Below are 21,774 nucleotides of genomic sequence, written 5' to 3' on the forward strand. Positions count from 1 at the left end.
ATGAAAAATGAAAAAGTAAGATACACCAGGAGACATGAGCAGTGAAAATTGAATAGAATTTAAGATACTAAAGTTGGAGCACAGATTTATAGTTTTGATAGCTTTCTTGTTATTAGCAGAGGATATAGACTTGAAACACACCTCCTGTTCTTTCATGAAAACACAACAAATGGGTTTTACTTTGGCAAGTTTACACTTGTGGATGTAAAACTTTGCAATAATTTAAAAAATATTCCTTTTCAGCTGGAGCGTCATTCTTTACGAAGCCAAAGAGGACATTTTGCAAGAGGAGCACAAAATCACAGCAGATATGATCTAAAAGTATCTACAAATATCAGTTTACAGGTATGTTCAAATCTCCAGGACAGATGAATACCAGTAAAAGAATAACAGCAGAGGCCCTTTTCCCCGCTTGTGACGTCCACACTTCTACTCTGACGTAATATCCGCCGTAAACAACAATACGGAAATGGACTGAGAGAAGTCCCGAGGTGCAAAATAAAATGCTAGTCACGCTAAATACGTAGAAGTGATTTCTAATTTTCGACAGACGCATATCAGTGTTATTATGCAATAGTTTCTATTCTTCACAAGCGACAGTGAGTTCATCTTATGTTTGTACACCGTTGAAGTATAATGTTAGTGTTAGCTACAAAGCTAACGTCAGCTAACGAAACTGTCTCGCAGTTTAGCCAAACAGCTATCAGCTATCATATGTAACATTAGAGACTTTCAAAAATCTCTCGAAAACGTGTCATTGGTACTTACCACTCGAACTTTGTTCTTATTAACAGAGTATTTTATGTCTTCATATAATATTTTAGTCCGCGATGGAGGGCTCCAAGTCGTCGAGCACAACCATGCAGGTCAGCTTCGTGTGTCAGCGGTGCTGCCAGCCGCTCAAACTGGACACATCCTTCAATGTGCTCGACCGGGTCACAATCCAGGAACTTATTGGTGTGGATACAGACATAATAATATAAACATCTGTGCTGTCAAATGTACAGTTTGTAAAGGAGATGTAGTATAGTGGCATCAAACATGACATGTATGTATCCCTCTCCTCCTCAGCTCCCTTGGTCACAGTGACCCCCAGCAAACAGGCTGGCAGCACCGAGGGGGAGACAGCACCAGAGGTAGGTACAGTAGTTTATATAATAATAATAAGTAATATCCAAATCCATTTTATTTGTAATGCCCTTTTCAGGGTATGCAAAGACACTTTACGTAGTGAAATAAAAACCAATACATTTACAATAGGTACAAAAAGCGGGCTACAAGTGAGTACATTAAACAAGTAGGGTACATTTAAGAAACAAGTAGTGAAGAAAATGACATAGTGGATTATCGAAGGTTGAAGGCAATTCGGAAGAGATGGGTTTTGATGAGTGATTTGATGGTGTGCTGGTCGGTGCAGTCCCAGATGTGGGTGGGTAGTGAGTTCCAGATGGAGGGGGCAGCAATGGAAAAGTCTGTGTCGCCCCAGGTACGGTGCTTTGTCCCGAAGAGTGGGGAGAGGAGGTTTGTGCTGGAGGAGCGTAGGTTATGGGCGGGAGAGTGGTGGTGGAGCAGGTCGGTGAGGATGGAAGGGGCCTTGTTGTGGAGGGCTCGGTACTGGTTGCGTTGGGGAACAGGGAGTCAGTGGAGATTTTGCAGATGAGGGGTGGTGCAGTCACGGGAACGGGTGAGGAGGTGGGTTTGCAGAGTTTTGGATGTAATGGAGTTTAAGGATTTTGGCAGATTAACCGTAGAAGATGCTACTGCAGCAGTCCTTTCTGGATGTGATGAATGCGTGAATCAAAGTTTCGGCAGCAGAGAAGGCTGAATCTGATGCTCCCATCTCCTTCAGTAGACTGTAGTAGAAGGCTGTCAGGGTACATACAGCACATGAGTGCACTGACTGAATGTGACTGCAAATTAATGGACTGTTCTTGACTATGGCATGATTCCATTAGTGTTTGCAACCCAATTGTATACATTACATATAACCACAGGAATGACATTATTTACAATTAAGTGTTATGGCTTGATTATAGTGGATTATTCAGCTAATTAGCAAAAGCATATGTCTCTAATCTGCAATACTTTTAAAAGCTATAAGACTAAAGCAAATCATGAATACATTTTAGGCATGCTTGAGTCTCACAATTTTTTCTCACACATTTTTCCTCCAGGAGGAGAACTTTGTAGAAAATAAGCAAGATGGAGTGTCAAGAAAATACATCCCTCCTGCACGGTTGGCATCTTTTCATTCATGAAATGGAACAGAATACTGTTTACAATTTATATCCGTATAACATCTCTGAGTTGATATGTACTTCTGTCAAATGAGGTGTGGATGGACTTGTAAATGCAGCATATCCTACAAAGTTAACTGAACTGCTGAGTCTTGCCCTACAGGATGATGTCCACAGAGAGCGCAAACAGCTTCACACTGATCGGAGAAGCATCAGATGGTGGCACCATGGAAAATCTTAGTCGTAGGCTGAAGGTAAAGTCTGCAGTGGAAAATGTAAAAAAAAAAAAAAAAAAAAAAAGTTGTTTTGACAAGAATGAAAGAAAGAAAGACAAGCTGGCTGCTGAAATAAACAGTTTGTTTTGTCTTAGGAGAACTTATGGCTGTCTCTGTTCCTATTCAACCCAGGTGACCAGTGACCTTTTTGACATCATGTCGGGCCAGACAGACGTGGACCACCCGCTGTGTGAGGAATGTACTGACACCCTGCTGGATCACCTCGACACGCAGCTCAACATCACAGAGAACGAATGCCAGAATTACAAGTGAGTTGGGGCCCGACAAAGAGACACTTGATTCCAAATGTAATGCTTATGAGCAGTGCGTGTGTGTAATGTTGACTCTGTGTGAACGTATTTTCAGGCAGTGCCTGGAGCTGCTGTCACACCTGCAGGTGGAGGGAGAGGAGACCCTGCTGGCAGAGCTGCATCACTTGAAGGAGGAGGAGGAGGCTCTGGTCCAGGAGCTGGAGGCAGTGGAGGAGCAGAGGGCTGCTGTGGCCCAGGACCTGACCCAGAGCAGGACCCACTCTCAGCAGCTGGACACAGAGGAGCTTCAGTGAGTGACCAAAGGGTGTTGTAAACAGATGACAGTGCTATATGCTAAATGCTAAACGAGGCAGCAGCTAACAACTCTAACAACTCTCTCTGCTCAAAGGTACCAGAAGGAGTACAGCGAGTTTAAACGGCAACAGCTGGAGCTGGATGATGAGCTGAAGAGTGTTGACAACCAGATGCGTTACTGCCAGATTCAGCTAGATCGCCTGAAAAAGACCAACGTCTTCAATGCCACATTTCACATCTGGTAAACACACATGCACACGCAGAGACAAATGTTGTCTATGCAAAGAATAAATGGTTTCTTTTTCTGTCCAATGAACAGTGACATAGCAAATATTTAATATCGGCCTCCAGGACAAAAAGGAACCAGCTGAGAATCTGAATTGTTTGTTTGTGTTCTCGTCCAGGCACAGCGGCCAGTTTGGTACCATCAACAACTTCCGTCTGGGACGACTCCCGAGCGTCCCAGTGGAGTGGAATGAGATCAACGCAGCCTGGGGGCAGACGGTGCTGCTGCTGCACGCTCTGGCCAACAAAATGGGGCTGCGCTTCCAGAGGTTCACATTGTTGTTTGTTTTATTTTACCTCAGTTGTTGACAGTTAAGCTTTATTACGACTTCTCTGCAAGTCAATGCAAAATCAAGCTCAAACAACACTTCTCTCTTTAGATATCGTCTTGTCCCATATGGAAACCACTCATACTTAGAGTCACTGACAGACAAGTCCAAGGTAATGCATACCGTATTTTGAGCCCAGCTCTCCCATTATTATTTAAACACTCCTCCAGGCTCCAATCCTGCCCTTTCTTTTTGTCTTGTGTTTGTCCAGGAACTTCCTCTGTACTGCTCAGGTGGCCTGAGGTTCTTCTGGGACAATAAATTCGACCACGCCATGGTGGCCTTCCTAGACTGTGTCCAGCAGTTCAAAGAGGAGGTGGAAAAAGGAGATACTGGCTTCTGCCTTCCATACAGGTCAGATACCCGCAGACCAGCAGCATATCTTCATCTTTCTTCATGCTCATTAACTCATCGACTCGGGCATCATTAGAGCCATTTAAGATGAAGCTGTAAATATTGATGTAGTTTGAGAAAAAAATGTTTTAACCATTATCTCAATTTATTCTAGAGGAGCTGGATACTTCTCTGCTTTGATTATGCTACTGAGACAAATAAGAGAGATTTGGGGAAGCTTTGGCCATATACGTCTTTGAATTATTAAAGCATGGCTTCCAATACAACATTTGCTAATACACTTACTGGTTTAAGCCAACCTCACTCTGTACACCACACTTACTCTCCACTGGTGCCTCACCCACATCTAGGCCCACCACTATGGAGGACAGTAAAAAATCAAAAACAAACAAATAACCTGAGGAGGAGAATACAATGGGAAAATAATACATAAAAATAAAAATAACAAAAGATGAATACATTTAAAATAAATGCAGAAAATAATTAATTAGAAATAAATAAAAGGGAAAATTAAACAGGAAAGTAAATACATAGGCCAATTAGTACAAGGGTTAAACAATAAATTCATAAATTAAAATGGAAATATCTGTTTGTTATATTTTATTTACTAATGAATGCCTACATTATTATTTTTGGTACATTTAATGGCATACAATACTATTTATCATGTTATTGATTCATTTTTGATTTTGTCAGCTATCGTCCTCCATATTCACCATTAATATCACCATGAAAGCCGTTCTTTAACAAGCTGAACAACATAGAGTCTGGACTGGTGACCCTGGTGGTGTGAAACCTGCAGAAATTCAAAATATGTCACATTAAAAGAAAAAAGGTTTTGTTTGTATTTTTGTATGATACCACTGTAGGGCCTTTGGTTAAAATCATGTGACACAGTATTTATTCCACGTCTTAGGATGGATGTGGAGAAGGGCAAGATCGAGGACACGGGTGGCAGCGGTGGCTCCTACTCCATCAAAACTCAATTCAACTCTGAGGAGCAGTGGACCAAGGCGCTCAAGTTTATGCTCACCAACCTGAAGTGGGGACTGGCCTGGGTCACCTCTCAGTTCTACAACAGATAAACTTGCCGGCGACGCCTTGTGATATTGCACAGTCATATACACTTTGATGAATGGATTTTGTGTAAATCTTATTACTTGGCCAAAGGTAAAGAAGTGGTTGTGTGTGCACCATATTGCAAGTCTTTTCAGTACAAAAGAAGCATGAAGCAACGTTCTGGCTCTTCATTCCCGATTGTCTGTGTTTTTCTGTGTTCTACAAAGGGGATGATTTGTATCTATTTCACTTCAAGTGGAGTTTATAAATTGCGTCCCACACTGTAGTCACGTCACTCAAAGCAAGCAGGATAAGATAACTACGTGTGTCTTTTCATTTCTTTTTACCGTCTGCTTCACTAATTAATGTCTGGGTCTTTTCAAAAGAGCCGACGTTGCATTAAGGTAACTTCCCGCTTCCTCAGACTAGAATGTAATTTAATGAAATCTTTACCAAATTCACTTTTAACCACTTTATCAAGTTCAAGGTATCCTTGCACATCTTTGAAATCACTGTAACTTTTTCCACAGTTAGAAAAAAAGTTTGTCAATGTCTAAATTAAATAAGCTGTAAGAGTATGATGTGATAATTATGGTCAAGGTCGGATTTTTTTAATAGATGAACATTTTTTTAGTATTCAACAAGTGTCAGTATTTCATTCATCTCTAATCACATTTGCCAGTTACATATACGTTGCAGGCAAACTTGTATTTAAAAGGAACATTGATGCAGCTTCTTTGTGTTCCTACTCTGCACCGTCACATGAACGTTTGTTTTAGAGAGATACATTTAATGGTGGGGTTTGTGTTAATAAAACATTTCATTCTGTGAAAAAAAAACCGTCTGATATGACACTTGCATTATTGTGATCTACGGAAGCCCGAGAGGCAAGTGAGAGAACAATCTGATGATCCAATATCTAAGTCTGATCTAAATCTTTTTTTTCTGCTGTGTTTTTTATGTAAGAATATGCAGAGAAACACACTTGGTCAGGATAATCCAGCATTTGGTAAAAAAAAAAAACTTTTCCGAGGGAATTACTATTCCTTGTCAGAATCTGCTGTTTACTGACATTTTTTTACCCATAAGAAAAATTATCTTGGCAAAACTTTTTTTTTTTTTCACTCGTTTCACAGATTAAATACATAATTCAAATGAACTTGGTACAGGGATCCTTTTAAAAAAAAGTCTTGGAGGGATGGAATTAATCTAATTCTAGGGCTTAATTTGTATTAAAATGTCTTAAATCAATCTTGCACATTGCATTGAGTCAAATGTTGCTCCTAGAAGTGTGTGTACGTGTGTGTGCGTGTGCTTGCGTGGTCTTATAAGCTAGACACCAGTGCATCCACCAATATCACTGATCCCAGGTCAGCAGCAACAGATCTCCAAACATTTAGGTTTTAAAATCAGTTCAGAGTTATCAAAAAAGTCTTTAAACATCTTAAATCCAACTTGCCTTAAACTGTAGGGCCCATGTATGAAGATGCTTTTATTCACCCATTCTTCGTCATGAACAAAAAGAAAAACAATATGGATCAGACTTAGAAAATGGATCACCAGTTGTTTTTCTCCCTTGCCTCTCAGGGTTTCTTTAGGTTATTGAAATGCATACATGCATAGCATTAGCCCACTAATTTCCCCAAATCAAGTCAAGACACCACAAGTTAACCAAATGTTTTTTTTAATGGTTTCATAGTTATTTCTGTTCAATCTTAACTCTCATCACAACACTCACTCATAGTCAGCCCCCCTATAAGGTTAACAAAAACATTAGAGGGGGTACATTTCATGGAAAAATATGGACTTACAATTAAAATAATTAAGCTGACTTCCAGTTATCCAGTAAAATATTTAAAATAGGTCAAAACCAGGTACTCTTTCCAGAATCAGCCCTCTTCTGTGTTGGATCATTAATGAAACTAACGGTGCCATTTCAACAAGGCAGGCTTTGTACTTTGGTCATCAGTCGTTCCTTACTACATGTAGGAGCCCTTCCTAAAAGTCCCAGGTTCAAACCTATAGGGATACATATCGAAACTGACCACTCTAGTTTGGAAAACAGTTTGATTGATGATAGATTTAAAGCAGAAAGGGTTGAAATGTCATTAATGCTTCTAAACCTTCCACAGAGTACAGGCAGATGATCTTCCACACATGGTGTACTTCTCAGCCTTCTCAGTTGTGCAATTTTTCCGGTGCTTTTACTATTTATCATGTAAAAGAAAAAGCCCCTTGAAATGAGCCAACGTTTTTGTTAGTGCATGCATATGGGCAACTCTTTGGGTTCTACGGAGCCCGCAGCCACAGAATGGCCCTTCATTTTTTAGCACTTGGATGATGGTGGTGGGCACACTTACTACTACATCACCATGTCATCCATCATTTTGGTTCCATTTACACTTCCCTACACCCCATCATGCTGTCTGCTCTCACAATCAAAGAGCAAAGGAGGAGTTTCATCGAGTGTGCAACGTCTCTGTGTGGCCTTTGTCCTCACTGGGGTTTTATTCCAGTTTCTTTCAGTTTGCTTCAGTTGGAGGCACTGCTGCCAAAGCAGCTGGAGGTGGAGGGAAGAGGAGGTGCCTGGGGTGTGCTGTTGGCCAGGGCTTTTCGAGTATGGGGCATTAGGAAGGGGTCGCTGGCCAACTGCAGCACATCCACACGGTCCTCCTTGTGATAAGCCAGGCAACGTCGAATGAAGGCCTGTGGAGAAAAAGGAGTAAAAAATGTACTAAATTTTGGACCTACTTCCACTTTTTTCCTTCCAGCGCTACTTGCTGTTTGAGAAGGAATTATATTACATTCAGGTAAATAAATAATGCTGTATGCATGTATAGAGTTTTAACAGGAAAAGTGCAGTGAGTTCATATCGGAGTGCCACACCTTTGCTTCTGTAGTGACCACAGGTTTGGGGGGAAACTGCACCTCAGTGGCTTTTAATATGGTGTTTTCTTGAAGGATATCCTGCTGCGACTGGTTATGACCAAACGGCTGGAAGAATACAAAAGGGAGACAGTTAACAGACAGTTTACTTTCATTTTTACCACAGTTAAAGAATGCAGGTTAGTGGTTACCTTGCGTCCATATAAGCTCTGGTAAAAGATGACCCCTACTGACCAAACATCCACCTTGTTGGAGATTTTGGGGGGCTCCTTGCCGACCACGAAGCACTCAGGCGGCAGGTACCTGCGAGTCACATGATCATAACATGAGATTGAAATCATTTTTCTCTATATGTTCCCTCTGCACAATTTTCTGAACGAAGAGGGGATGTGAATGCAACACGCAACATTTCACCACAAAAAACTGTGCGTCTGCTCCAAACTTGTGAAACCATAATTGTTGCTTGGCGACTGTACCAGTAGGTCCCTGCTCCCTGTGAGGTCAGCTCCATGCCATCTGCAGAGTAGCTGTCATCATCCATGATCTTGGACAGGCCAAAGTCAGTGATCTTAATCTCTCCACATGCTGTGCCGTTAACCAACAGGATGTTCCCTAAAACCAGAACAAGTAAACATAACAGAGTCACAAACATATGACCCAACAGCCTTTTCTGAGGAATATATACATTTCTCTATGCACACACATATGTGCATTTATTCTTGTGGTGTTTGGAGAGTAGTGCTGATTTTCATAACTCTGTAACTGAAGGAGGAACTATGAGAATACCGGGCTTGAGGTCGTAGTGGATGATGGGTGGGCGAATTTGGTTCAGGTACTTGAGGGCGTTGACGATCTGCATGACGATAGAGCGTCCCTCCTTCTCGGCCATCAGCTTATTCTGCTTCAAGTAGAAGTCCAGATCATTGCCTTCACAGTACTCTAGCACTGTGCAGAACCTGCGAGAGGTAATCCAGCGGATCATTTGAGAAGTTTTCATCGCCTTTTAAATGGATTTGGCAAACTTGGTAGCAAACAGTTGTTTATATACACAACCAACAGTCATGTTTCCAGCCACCTAGTGACTGTAAGATTATATACACTCTCTTTTAGCTCTGTTTTTGGTCTCAACTCCCAACGTAACCAGAGCTAAATGTCTGGCTCTTTAGCTGCCAAATGCTCCAAAATGTTCACCAGGTATGGCTAACTTTTTCTGTCTGCAACTTGGTGCTGAGCAGGTAGTGCACAGTGGGTTTTAAGAGCTCTTACACTGAATACAGCTGCCTGCTTCCACCAAAAACAATGCTATCATAGTGAGAGTGAAAATTGGGAGCTGGAAACTTAAACAATAAGATGAAACTTGCTAAAAAGCTCCCTAATTTGATACATTAGTATTTTAGAAATAAAGATTATAGCTTCCCATGTTGTTTAGCACAATGTGGCACATACACTTCTTATATTTACATTGGCGCATATTCATGAGCTTATGGCATTTAAAATGATTTACTTACGAGTCTGTGTCGAGTGAGAAATAGTCGTATAGTTTGACTATTCTAGGGTGATCAAGTTCCTTGTGGATTCGGTACTCTCTACAGGCGTGTCTGAAAAGATATTAACCATTTAGTACCTTTGTAAAACAAAAATAAGACCATTCAAAGACCGTTTCAAGCTTAAAATTTCAGTATAGATCTTAATCTCAAAGAGAGAAGAGCGGACGTGGTGAAACAAACGTTCAGACTCACTTGTGGTAGTTTTGCTTCTTCTCTTCCCTCCAGTTCTTATTGAGTTGATGGATTTTAATAGCCACATACCTTTGCTCTGTCACATCAAAAGCCTGCAAAAAAACATCACACATCGACACACACAAAGCCAGAGAAGCCCAAGATCACCAGAAAAATCACACTAAAGACTGTATGGTAGCTGTTTACCATCTTGACCTTATATTATTAAAAAAATATATATTACAAACTGTTTCTCATAAAGTAACTAAATGGCACATGCTTACCTTGAAAACTTCACTAAAGCCACCTCTTCCAAGTAAATGTAATAGCAGATATCTGTCGTTCAGCGTGGGGTGGTCTTTAAATCTACAGAAGAAAAAAAAAGTGTTTTTATCAAACTGCGTTTCAAATATGAAAGCACACTACAAAACCTTTGTAAAGTGTGTTAAGCTGTGATGAAACGCACTGTGAATTGTCCTCGTTATGGATTCTCTTCAGCTCTCGAATGTGCAGGTTTCTTACTCTCTCCAAATGCTCAAGCTCAGCCTGGATCTCCGCTTCTTCCTGCACACAACCACACAAATCCATCATCTACATCAACCCCTGATTAAAAGGAACATATACGAGTAGCACTAGGTCTCTAGGTAGTAACAGGTTCAAGAAACAAATCCCAGAACAACGTTAAAAGCTGCTTTAAGTAGTGAGCAGGTACCTTTTTTAGATGACCAATTCGAAGTTTGAAAATCTCCTCTTGCTCATGATATTCTGCCAGTGACAACCTGTGTGGGATAAAGTGACAACAGTTTATAAATTATTACATTATAACCTCCTTATTTAGGGTTCTGATTCAATATTCTTATAATTTGGTTCAACAAAAAATCATATTTCACTGTTCAGATAACGCTCTAAGTGTCAGTACTTATTACTTTTATGATATTTAAGAATATTGACTTTAGAATTGCAGTACTTAACATCAGCAAACAATACAATTCAAGCTACACACAACAATTATTAATTACTGCCTTATTGTGTGTTTTGGGCTGGTGCATGTAAACATCTACTGTGTGAAGTAATTTAGCTATTGTTTGTAATCTTACGCCTCACTCTCCTGGCCGTTGCTCCTGCTCTTTCTTTTGTTTTGCTCCAGACTGGGTGGAGGTGTCTGGGCCATGGAGGGAGGTTTCCTCTTTCCCAGCAGCTTTCTCTGCCTCTCAATGTCCTCCCGCTGCGAGTTTACCCGCTCCTGCTGCCTAGAATATGTAAAATCTGGTGTGAGCATAGCCGTATGCAGAATTGACAAAATGCAAACGTATTTCTGTGCCCATCAGTATGCTGACTTAATGAGGTTCTGGAAGGCAAATCCATCTGTCCACTGCTCGGTGAAGGAGGCTCCGTGCCGTACGGTGGTGAAGTGGCCCAGACGCAGGCGGTCCTGCATGCTCTTGTCCCTGCAAGCCATCTTTTCCTGCTTGGACTACAAAAAAAGTTTAACTAAAATTGTGCATGCACACTAAAAGCATAGCATAGAGGATGTAAAGAAATGAATACTGTTGATGCATACCAACGTAATCACACTTAGCCAGTTAATGTTAAGACAGTTTGTCTTCAGATGTATTAATAATAAAAAGAAAACCATTTCTCTGGTTTTCCATTTGTTATAATTATCATTAAGCGTTAAAGTAACAGAATCTGTGTCTTTTAAGTAAACATATCTGTACAAATGCATATGTACACCCACCTTCTCGATTAGGAGCTTCTTGCTCATTGCCACACACTTGTTAAGCCGTTCCTTGTAGCGTTCCAGCATCTTCTGCTGCTCATCCACCTGTCGCCTCAAGTCACAGTTAGCCTGCCAAAACACACATCGTCACGCTCACATCTGATTCGTTTAACAAGGCAACAACAACTATCGGTGTGTCAGCTTGGTTTGCTGACGTTTACACCAAATATAATTAAGAAACAATGACAAGCACATCCTCCATGATGAGCTCCAACCAGACTGGTGCAGGTTCATTTCCTGAGGTGGTAGCACATTTGTCTAGAATGTGAGTTGATTATTAGGACATTTTTTGACGTATATTATTATTATAATAATTATTATAAATTAATTTTTAGACATATCCTTGACTGCGTGTGACAATAATCATTGTTAATCGCCTAAAATCTGGCATTTCCGTATAAGACTTTGTCAGGAATAAAAGGATAAGTACTCTGGAGCTTTTTTAGATGGTCCAAATGCAGGCTAGTTTCAGCTCGTAGGATTTTAAGATTTCAAATATTTTCTTATCTTACCCTCAGCAGGTCATCTATCCTCCCCTCTTTCTTCTCCAGGTCAGAGTTCTTGTCCTTCTCCAGAGCTGTCAGTTTCAGCAGCGTCAGTTCTGACTGATGGAGGAGGGCAAAGACAACGACAAAAAGGCAACAAATAAACATCTCACCCCACTCAAATGACGCAAACAACCCTTAGGCAAGTCCCTAACAAATAACGCCATCACTTTAATGTATCAAAATCAGACTTTGGTGTAGTATATATTAGACATGAATTCAAAATGTTGACCTTTAATCAGGCCAATTAGTGTAATTTGAAAATAAAGCTGGATGCATGTGTTGAGGATAGCAAGTATTGTGTCTGATGAACTGCAGTGTGGGTGGCAGGGCCTTTTGAAATTTGACCTTTAATTCTTGCATAGACAAGAGTGTTATTTTTTTTTAAATGGCAGAAGAAGGTGTGAAGTTATCTGATCCCTACAAGTTTAGTCAAAGTCTATTAGTGTCTGAGGTGACAAAACCACTTTTCTCTAAGGGCAATAAAAAAATGGACAAAATCACAGGTTCTTGTAAGAAATCAATGTAAAACTCTGACTTAGATGCAAAGCACTTAACACTTTGTTGTTAAATGTCTGTCTTTAATTATAGTATATTTTTGGTTGGTTCTATTTGTCTGATAGTTGCCACGTACACAACAGGATGAATAAACTAGCTAACTACAGTGTGTTTGAGAATATCCTGAAGGCAAATCAGAAAAGTTAGTGTTAAGTGGAGATCCGGGTCAGTCAGTTACCTGGATGGCTTTGTGTGAGCAGGAGTGTGTGGGGGCTGTCTTCACAGAGCTGCAAGATGAAGAGTCTGTGTGGGCTGAGCCTGTGGACGAAGGGCTGCCTTGCTGAAACTGTATTCAAGAGAGACAGAAAAAGGGAAAGGTATAAAGTCGGGGGGTGGGGATGGGGGGTTATATATAACCATTATGTAATAAGGAAAGCATAGGGAGATTAAAAAATAGCTGAGAAGGATAGAAAGTAAAGGAACAAATTGTAGCTAAGGAGAGAATTCAAACTGTAGATGTACTAAAATATTTAGGTTTGGTGCTAAACTGTCTGTTCCAATACATTTGAAATTGACAAAGAAATAGCGGTTCATTTAGATCATTTTAATTGTGTATTAATAAAAAAAACACACAGAATAGTTAACATTTCATTAAGATTGCATGACAACAACAAAATGACATGCTTAATGAGACCTGAGGGAAGTCAGGTCATGTGCTGTAAACTCTATGTGTTGTTGACAGTAGGCCAACAGGAACAATCTTTTTTAAAACAAACTTTCCCATACATCTTTCAAAAAACAGATCTGTCAGAAACCAAATTCAAATCTGCTGTTATCTAGGAGAGTTCTTGAAAAACTACTGTACACAAACACCTTGTGCACACGAAATTAAGCATGCCAATAGGTGATTCAGCAGAAACAGAAATCATCTGTATCTCTATCTTTTATGGTGAAAGTAATTGCTGATTTGTTGAACTTTCACTATAAGCCATTAGGTGCGTTTCCACTATGGTCGGCTACCCTGAATGAGGCGGGTTAATCTCGCCAATAACGCTCCTAATTTGACCGAGTAGAAAATGACCCTACCAGAGAGTAGGGCCTCTTTTGTCCCATGAGATTTACCCGATTGTTGATTGGATGTAGCTCTAAGAGGGATGTGACGTGCGGTAGTAAAGACGCCACAACAACAGGGCTAAGACACTTTTATCCAGTGTTGTAGAAGAACACACACGTGCACGCACACGCAGTGGGGGTGCAAGCCTGTCTGACAGCAAACACTTTTACAGCGCCTCAAATCTTTTAGGTGGAGTGTTTTCTTTCATGTTACTTGTTCATACAGTAAGTTGACGTTGTGAATCATACGGGCCACCTTAAATCAAACTACAACTATTCTGTATTCTCTTAAAGAAGTAAGTGCCCCTGTATCACTGAACAGCTGATCAACATTGATCCAAACCCACTCGAAGTAATACATCGCCTCTGGAGTTTCGTAAATCCCTCTGTTGCCTTTTTTTGTAATGGAAACACAGCGAGTGAAAGGCCATTTGAGAGGGCGTGGCCTGAAACTTTCCGGGAGGCCACACTGTAGGGCTAATGGAAACACGCCTATTAAAAAGCCTTGTTCAGATTAATACTGTGTGAGAAAAAATGTGCCTTGTTGATGTTAGATGCTGTTTACAAGCCATTTATTAGGTAATGAACAAGGTTTTGTAATTGTGATGAGGAAACGATGTTTTCTTGACATAAGATGAATGAAAATGGAAGGTGAAAAGAAGTTCATTAATTAGATAAACACATGACACTGTCGTCAACAACAATTGTATTGATCCCTGCCTTAGAGGCAGCTCTATTTTTCAGAGAGAGAGAGAGAGAGAGAGAGAGAGAGAGAGAGAGAGAGAGAGAGAGAGAGAGAGAGAGAGAGAGAGAGAGAGAGAGAGAGAGAGAGAGAGAGAGAGAGAGAGAGAGAGAGAGAGAGAGAGAGAGAGAGAGAGAGAGAGAGAGAGAGAGAGAGAGAGAGAGAGAGAGAGAGAGAGAGAGAGAGAGAGTACAGCTCAAGACCGACAGGAAAGCAGAGAAGGAGGTGGGGGGGCAGGGTAACATGCAATCAAGGGCCATGGGGTCGGAATCTAACCCGGGCTACTGCAGTAAGCCTTTATGTATGTGACACACGCTCTACCTGGCGCCCCAGCTCACTGGGTTCAACCTACAACCAAAACAACAGCACTGAAAATATTAACTTGGTCAGAGTTTATCCTACATTTGATCCTTCCTGTTTATAAATGCCACACACACACTCAGCTGATCTGTCATACGTAGGTGTAACTAATCTACGCTGTCAGATTTGTTTTGTTTTCATTCTTTAGATCAAACTAAAAGGAAAACATTTCATTAACTAATCTTAAAAAGGAAATCCCTGGGTAAAGTAATGTTTTATCTCTTCCACTGGCTGAATGCATCCAGATAAACCAAAGACCTGTCTATTAAATGTATTACACTTTGGTATAATAAACAAAATGAAATCTTAGTGATACAAGCGTCATCAACCCTGTCCAATTAAGAGGATACCAATACTTTGAGAAAACAGACGCACTAACAAATGAATATGACACTGGCCAAAGATTAAAACCAACAGTAAACTAACTGATGAAAAAGAGTCACAGCAGTAGAGGGTTATGGAGATGGATGCTGGTGCTCACCAGAGGATTAGACAGTGAGTGCTGTGGAGAGGAGCGCACCAGCATGGGGATGCCCCGGGCCGGACTGGTGCCAGAGCCGCTGCTACCAGCAAACTGGCCACAGGGCAGTTGACAGAGTGTGCAAACAAGACAGAAAGAAATAAAGAAGACAGAGTTGTTATTTGGGAAGAATGTGATGAAGGACCATTACTGGTACAGTTGGAGTGTGAGGGTGAAGACATAACACTAAAGTTTGAGTGATTTAAAACAATGCACAGCAAAGAAGCCCGAATGCAAAATCCTGGCGCTAGTACTCACCTCAAAATAATCACTTATTTTGTGTCCTCTCCCTTTTCCTAAAAAAAAACCAGACAGGTATAAAAGTGAGGAAATGTAATAATTTGATCATATATTATGTGCCTAAGCATATACGGGACTAAGGAATATAAGGAGCCATTCTGTTGGGGAGTGCAATGTTGGGGCCCTGTCAGTAAGTAGGGCAGACTTACCCTGGCTGTTGCTGTCATAGACGTCTCCTTTTCTCTTCCTGCTCCTCTGGTCAGTGGACTTCTTCTCTGGTGTCTGACATGAGCAGAAAAGCAGACCAGCTTAGCGTCAAATTTTACTCCATTAAGTTTATTCTGTTAACTACATTAATGTAATTAAAAGCCTGGTGACAAATCCAAGGTGTTTCCAGCTTTTTGACAAATTCATGGCTCATCCTCCCGTGTCAATGAGTAAGTGGGACCAGAATATTCATGAATTGATGTAACACTACACTGTGTCCAACCCTAACCCACCATTGTGTACACGACAAACAATCACTACGGATACCACTGAATGCCAGAAAGTGCACACATGGTCAAATGACCGGCAGATGATGGCAGTCACTTGTCATTTTGATTGACTCTTTCCCCAACCAACCTCCAGTTCCTTGTCACTGAGTGATCCCGCGCTGCACAGAGACTGGTTGGATGATTCACTGTTGGCTGAACTCTGGAAAACCGAACACACACACAGATTAGCCCTGACGGATAAGTCATGTGCTACGCTGGTAAGTAGATCCTTGTGAGTAGGACTGGAAATGAGACGTATACGATACATGACGACTTTTTTGTAAAAAGGCCATATTCTGTTCCATACTAAAATGTGGATGAAGTATACACCAAAGAGAGATGGAGGCCTTTTATTGAGGTCTTCTGACATTCTCATGTAGGTAAACCCACAAATGAAAGTGCAGATTCTCACACATTGTTCCTGTCTGACAAATGAAAGAGCTGCATTCAACTTTAATATAACTCACCTTTGTGGCAGTGTTAGTTGGGATTCGAGCTACGTCAGATTCAAAGCCCTTTTACACTGATGTGTGTACATTTGCCCACTCCTTGCGTCTTATTTTTATAGGAATTTCAACACATGCCTCAAAGAGTCATAGCTCTTAAATTATAGTCACTAAGCTTAAATGCTAAGCAAGGACACTACAATGGGAATATGATAATGTTAATCTGCAAATCTCAAATTCACATCCACTTGATAGAATGAGAAGGTGTCATGCATATCATCCATGGCCAGCTGCACTGCCTGGAGAGACTAAGAAGAAACAGCAGGCTAATTAGTGCAGGAGGCTAATGCTTTTAAAGCCAGCTGTCATTCTGTTGCTCAAGGTCACACATACAGCCAAGAGATTTTCTCATTTTTTCTCTCAACATCTACACTACACATTCATTGTAGTGCCTTGAATATTTACTGTAGACAGCATACTCACGGCATTAAATCATTCACACTCCAATGCCACAGTGAGCAGGCCTAACAATTTCAGAGCACACTATGGGCCGGAGCAGGAATGATAGCGATTGCTTTCTCAGGGGTTGCCATTTTGTCAAATGCACACCCACACACAAGTAATACCCAGTTCAACAGCAGGGTTGCAGCATATCACGCAGCCTTTGCTGTGAGCTTCAGCTGCGGTGCCATTTCAGTGTCACTAGTCTCCACTGAAACAAAGAGCTGCTGGCCAGCTCCCATGTCAGCCAAGACAGAGCTTGTCTTGTTTTAGCTTTCGCTCAAGAAGACAGGTTCATTCCACTGAGGGAAAACTCCTGAACACAGAGCATCAGTCAATACTGGAAATAAGAGAAGACTTCCAAGTTCATCAACAATGAAAGATTAACAGAAGACTGCTGACCCGATGGATCGTTCACACACAAACAACAGTGGGGTTGTGCGTTTACCTGTAGGTAGGGAAACTGGGAGCTTTTCCATCTAACATGCATTTCCGCAGGGATAAGAAGGAACCCTCATTGACATTTCTCAACAACAAAATGCATTCAGATCAACTCTCATAACATTGTGTCTAACGTGTAACATCCGCACAAACAATCAGAACTTACAAAAGCTGATCATTTTGAGCATCAAAACAACTATTACGCTATTAAGAGATGCCAACCTTGGCCACACCAACTCCAGTGAAGCGAGCCTCAAGCAGTTCCTGTCTGCGTGGATCCAGGCTTATAGCCTGGCTGTGAAGTCCTTCCATCAGGCCTATGAAGAGAAACACACAGTGGATGAAAATGTAAATTATGTGCACTAGTTGGGTTGGGTTATGTCACACAAGCGAAGACATGATCAGGCAGGGATTAGTAGCACATTGGCTACTAATTATACTGTGTATATTTTCTTTCTGATTGGGGCATCATAGCTCTGACTGACCAATCTAGAACAATTTAGTCTGAGCCTGGGCCTATAAATCAGCATTTTTGACAGCCCACTGTTCAAAGTGAACCAGTGCTGAAAAAGATGACAAAACACGGGGCGGCCAGTGGAACAGTGGGTGGAGCGATCGCCGAATGTGAGGAGGCTGGGGGTCCTCAGGGCAGCGGCTCCGACCTGCGGCCCTTTGCTGCGTGTCTCCCCCTCTCTCTCGCCCCATTTCCTGTCTGCCCTATCTAATGAAGAGCTTAAAAGCTGCCAAAAAAATGATCTTGAAAAAAGATGACAAAACGTGAACTTTGTTTTCTCACTTACTGTCCTTTACTGAGCAATCGAATTTAATTAAAGATTGCAATTTCATTCTGTGGGAGAAAGCTGACAGGAAACCTTTTTTTTTTTTTTTTAATCCTCCATTGAACAATTCCCATCACTGCCTCTTGGAATAACAAGAGATGACAGGCAAAACTGACACTTGGCAGAATCTTGAAACGTTATAGTAGTAGTTTAATGGTAAATTTAACCAACTGGACCAGCAGTATTAAATAATACTGAACCCTGACAAAGAAGAAGGGGGAAAAGATCCGGTCAGATTCTGGTACATATGGTGGCCATTGTCTATTATGACTCTTTTCTTGTATTACTGCTACTGTAATAGTATTTTTCTTGTCTATTCCTCCCACTTTAGTTCATAATTTCACCAGCTGTACCTGTGAAACTCCTGCATGATCAGATACAAGTCCTAAAATATTATCCAAGGTAAATATTCCAAATGACAAACATAGAACAAGTAAATGACTAAGGAGAGCCACTGAATCTGGACCGATCTGATGTGATCGTTGCTGATGAGGGAGGAAATTCTGCACACTGTCATTATTATATTATGTATTTACATCAGAGAGACATTAAAGAAAAATGACCACACAAAAAATGTATATCAAAGGCTCCTCTTTAAATGGCAGGGCACAACTTTCTTTTGCCATTAGGAACTCCTTCCTGACAGATGATCCATCAACTAGTGATGGATTCATCTGAGGACATAAGTAACATTTCATAGTGATGACAGTGGGGTCATCCCTATGTTCCCACAGCCCACATAAAAATAATCCAAAATGATCTTTCTTAGTTCCTTAATATTTTTTTTATCTGAGGGGAAAAGGGATTGGCAGGTGATTCCTTTTTTTATATTTTAATTTTTCTAAAGCTACTTTTATCTGTGACAACACATGAAAAGCAGGTGACATTTTTAATTGTATTATTAATATGGGGAACATAGGGCCGAGGAAACAGGGCTGAGGGAACATGGGGCGGAGGAAACAGGGCTGAGGGAACATGGGGCGGAGAAAACAACGGGCTGAGGGAACATGGGGCTGAGGGAACATGGGGCTGAGGGACAGGGCTGAGGGAACATGGGGCGGAGAAAACAACGGGCTGAGGGAACATGGGGCTGAGGAAACAAGGGGCTGAGGGAACACAGGGCTGAGGGAAGAGGGTTGAGGGAACAGGGCTAAGGGAACAGGGCTAAGGGAACACAGGGCTGAGGGAACACAGGGTTCAGGGAACACAGGGGCTAAGGGAACACAGGGGCTAAGGGAACACAGGGGCTAAGGGAGCACAGGGGCTAAGGGAACACAGGGCTGAGGGAACACAGGGCTGAGGGAACAGGGTTGAGGGAACAAGGGTCTGAGGGAACAAGGGGCTGAGGGAACAATGGGCGGAGGAAACGCAGGGCTGAGGGAACAAGGGGCGGAGGAAACGCAGGGCTGAGGGAACAAGGGGCAAGGGAACAAGGGGCGGAGGAAACGCAGGGCTAAGGGAACATGGGTGAGGGAGCAAGGGGCTAAGGGAACAAGGGGCGGAGGAAACGCAGGGCTGAGGGAACAAGGGGCCGAGGGAACATAGACATGCTCCTGTGACAGTCACTCAAAAACAAAATAACAATTAATTAAAAAATAAAGAAAATTACAGTTTTGCCAAGGCAGCAAACGTTAGCAGGTCATTTTTGCCCAACAAGCCTGTCAACTTGTTTATTACCAAAACTGGTAATGGTCAGCGAAGGTTACCTAGCTACACATGACGTGTAACGTTAGTTTCATATCAACTGACACACACGTAATTTAAGTTTTTTCAGCTAGCATGACGTCATGGCAGTTGGTGGGGGAAAAAAACGTTACTGTAATTAACTGACAAGAAGACGTTGACTTACTGGGCTAACGCTAACTCTAACCGAGCTAGGTTACGATGGCATGTTATGCTTATCAAAATCTTGCGAACTCACAGTCCTAGAGAAGATGTTGTCCGTCCATCCAGTGACAGCAAACTCCTTAACAACTCCCACACACCTCGAATAAAGTTGTCCGAATTAAGTTATCCATTTACAGTGGCTTCGAAATCAGGGAAGACATTTGTTAGCTTAGCTTAATGCTAGCTGACTCCTGCTGCCGGTGTCATCCGGACAGGAGGCCCTGATCCTCGGGGTTTCCTCGTCAATCTTGGTGCCCTTGCACGGGCGAACCTGGAGCTGTCAACGCTGTGAAAGCCTCTTTGCGAGTGCTGTCACATTTCTGCTTCACTCGGTCTTTCAGTTGTCATTATCGAGCGATTTACACCGGGAGGAGAAGTTCCGCCACCTTGTTAGAGTCCATTTTTCAACTGTTAATTAAAGATCATTACCCCCCTGCAGCAAGACCGCACAGGGCTCCAGGGAGAGATTTTTATGTGATGCTTCCCATGCGGTTGTTTAACAGATAATGTAATCTGCACAGGTCAGAACCACCCCGAAACAGACTGCAGACGAGGCTGGCAATCCAATGAGCAACTGTCCTTGGCCCTGGAGCCCCCACCCCCCAAAGAGCCCAAAGTCCATCAGTGGTACAAATTCAAAATTTTGTTTGGAAACTTTCACCTCAAAGTAGAAGATCAACTGGGTCTTTATGACTCAACAGACACACTTTTCATAAGTCATTTATAAAGCATATCATCATTTACTACCAACATGTCTTATATCTAATGAGTCCTTATCAACTCAAAGGAACAGGGGATTTAAAAAAAAAAAGTCTTGGACCTAATATAAAAACAAATAGATGTGTTTCTGTAAATGGTGTGAATTTATGGATTAATCTTAATGAGGAACTACAAATGTAAAACTCAATTCGCAAGTTCCAAAAAATATGGAGATATAAGGTGATGAAAAGCAAATACAGCATAGTAGCAAACCTGTGACATGTAATATTTGTTTATTTATATATTTTTAATGTAAGGAAATCTGTTTGTTTTGTGTTTGCGATCATTTTTCTTTTGACTGATTGACCTGAGAAGGGTAGGTATAATAAGCTGTAGCTTCACCTATACCTTTTCAGTCTACGCAACATTTTTGTTGCTAACTTGTTTTGTTATTACTTTTGTTTATTTGAGGCTTGATCTTGTGGACTGAAATAAAAGAATGAAAAAATGAACTACTAGGTCTTGCATTATTACTGCACACACTGTTGTAGCCTTGTCTTGTATAAAGATTAATCACTTAATTATTTTAGAAAATCAGGTGGGTTTAAAAAGTTAAAAAGCCTTTATTTTAGTGGGTAAACTTTAAAACACCAACTTGGGAGTTGGGAGTTTACGCACTAAAATAAAGGGTTTTTAACTTTTTCAAACCCACCTGAGAGCCTGCACTGTTTTCTTTCTGATCTGTTACCCTTTGCAGGAGCACAGGTGGTTTTAGGGACACCAGCAGAGCTCCTGTGATCCTGTTGTTTACTTAGTTATTTTACTTTAGTTTTGTAATTTCCCATTTGAATGACTAAAGTAATCTACTCTATCTATCTTACAATGTGCATACATGGTGCATGTTCCAAAATAAAGTGA

General features: G+C 41.3%; 2 protein-coding genes across 5 annotated transcripts; one reads left to right on the forward strand and one right to left on the reverse strand.

Moving 5' to 3' along the window:
• Positions 1-464: 464 nt before the first annotated feature.
• Positions 465-5,934, forward strand: becn1 (beclin 1, autophagy related). Its single transcript, XM_083933062.1, has 12 exons — positions 465-599; positions 825-957; positions 1,072-1,136; positions 2,175-2,236; positions 2,401-2,491; positions 2,645-2,781; positions 2,879-3,073; positions 3,173-3,319; positions 3,483-3,632; positions 3,744-3,804; positions 3,904-4,046; positions 4,963-5,934. The coding sequence occupies exons 2-12, from the start codon at positions 831-833 to the stop codon at positions 5,129-5,131; spliced, it is 1,347 nt and encodes a 448-aa protein (XP_083789188.1). The 5' UTR covers positions 465-599; positions 825-830; the 3' UTR covers positions 5,132-5,934.
• An 877-nt stretch (positions 5,935-6,811) lies between these two features.
• On the reverse strand, positions 6,812-20,686 carry LOC310961134 (serine/threonine-protein kinase tousled-like 2). Of its 4 annotated transcripts, XM_083933100.1 has the most exons (21): positions 20,192-20,686; positions 17,654-17,748; positions 16,132-16,203; positions 15,717-15,789; positions 15,526-15,563; positions 15,229-15,321; positions 12,771-12,878; positions 12,002-12,094; positions 11,448-11,558; positions 11,047-11,183; positions 10,807-10,959; positions 10,422-10,488; positions 10,176-10,273; positions 9,994-10,075; positions 9,731-9,822; positions 9,500-9,589; positions 8,778-8,947; positions 8,468-8,603; positions 8,183-8,294; positions 7,992-8,099; positions 6,812-7,811 (listed from the first exon to the last, which is right to left on the reverse strand). In XM_083933100.1, exons 2-21 carry the CDS (start codon positions 17,741-17,743, stop codon positions 7,638-7,640), a joined length of 2,097 nt encoding a protein of 698 aa, XP_083789226.1. In that variant the 5' UTR covers positions 17,744-17,748; positions 20,192-20,686; the 3' UTR covers positions 6,812-7,637. The 4 variants fall into 4 exon arrangements, with proteins under 4 accessions (XP_083789226.1, XP_083789227.1, XP_083789228.1 ...); XM_083933101.1 differs by lacking the exon at positions 16,132-16,203; XM_083933102.1 differs by lacking the exon at positions 15,229-15,321.
• Between the last annotated feature and the right edge of the window lie 1,088 nt (positions 20,687-21,774).

Source organism: Echiichthys vipera, assembly GCF_963691815.1.
Source record: "Echiichthys vipera genome assembly, chromosome: 18".
Lineage (NCBI taxonomy): Eukaryota > Metazoa > Chordata > Actinopteri > Perciformes > Trachinidae > Echiichthys > Echiichthys vipera.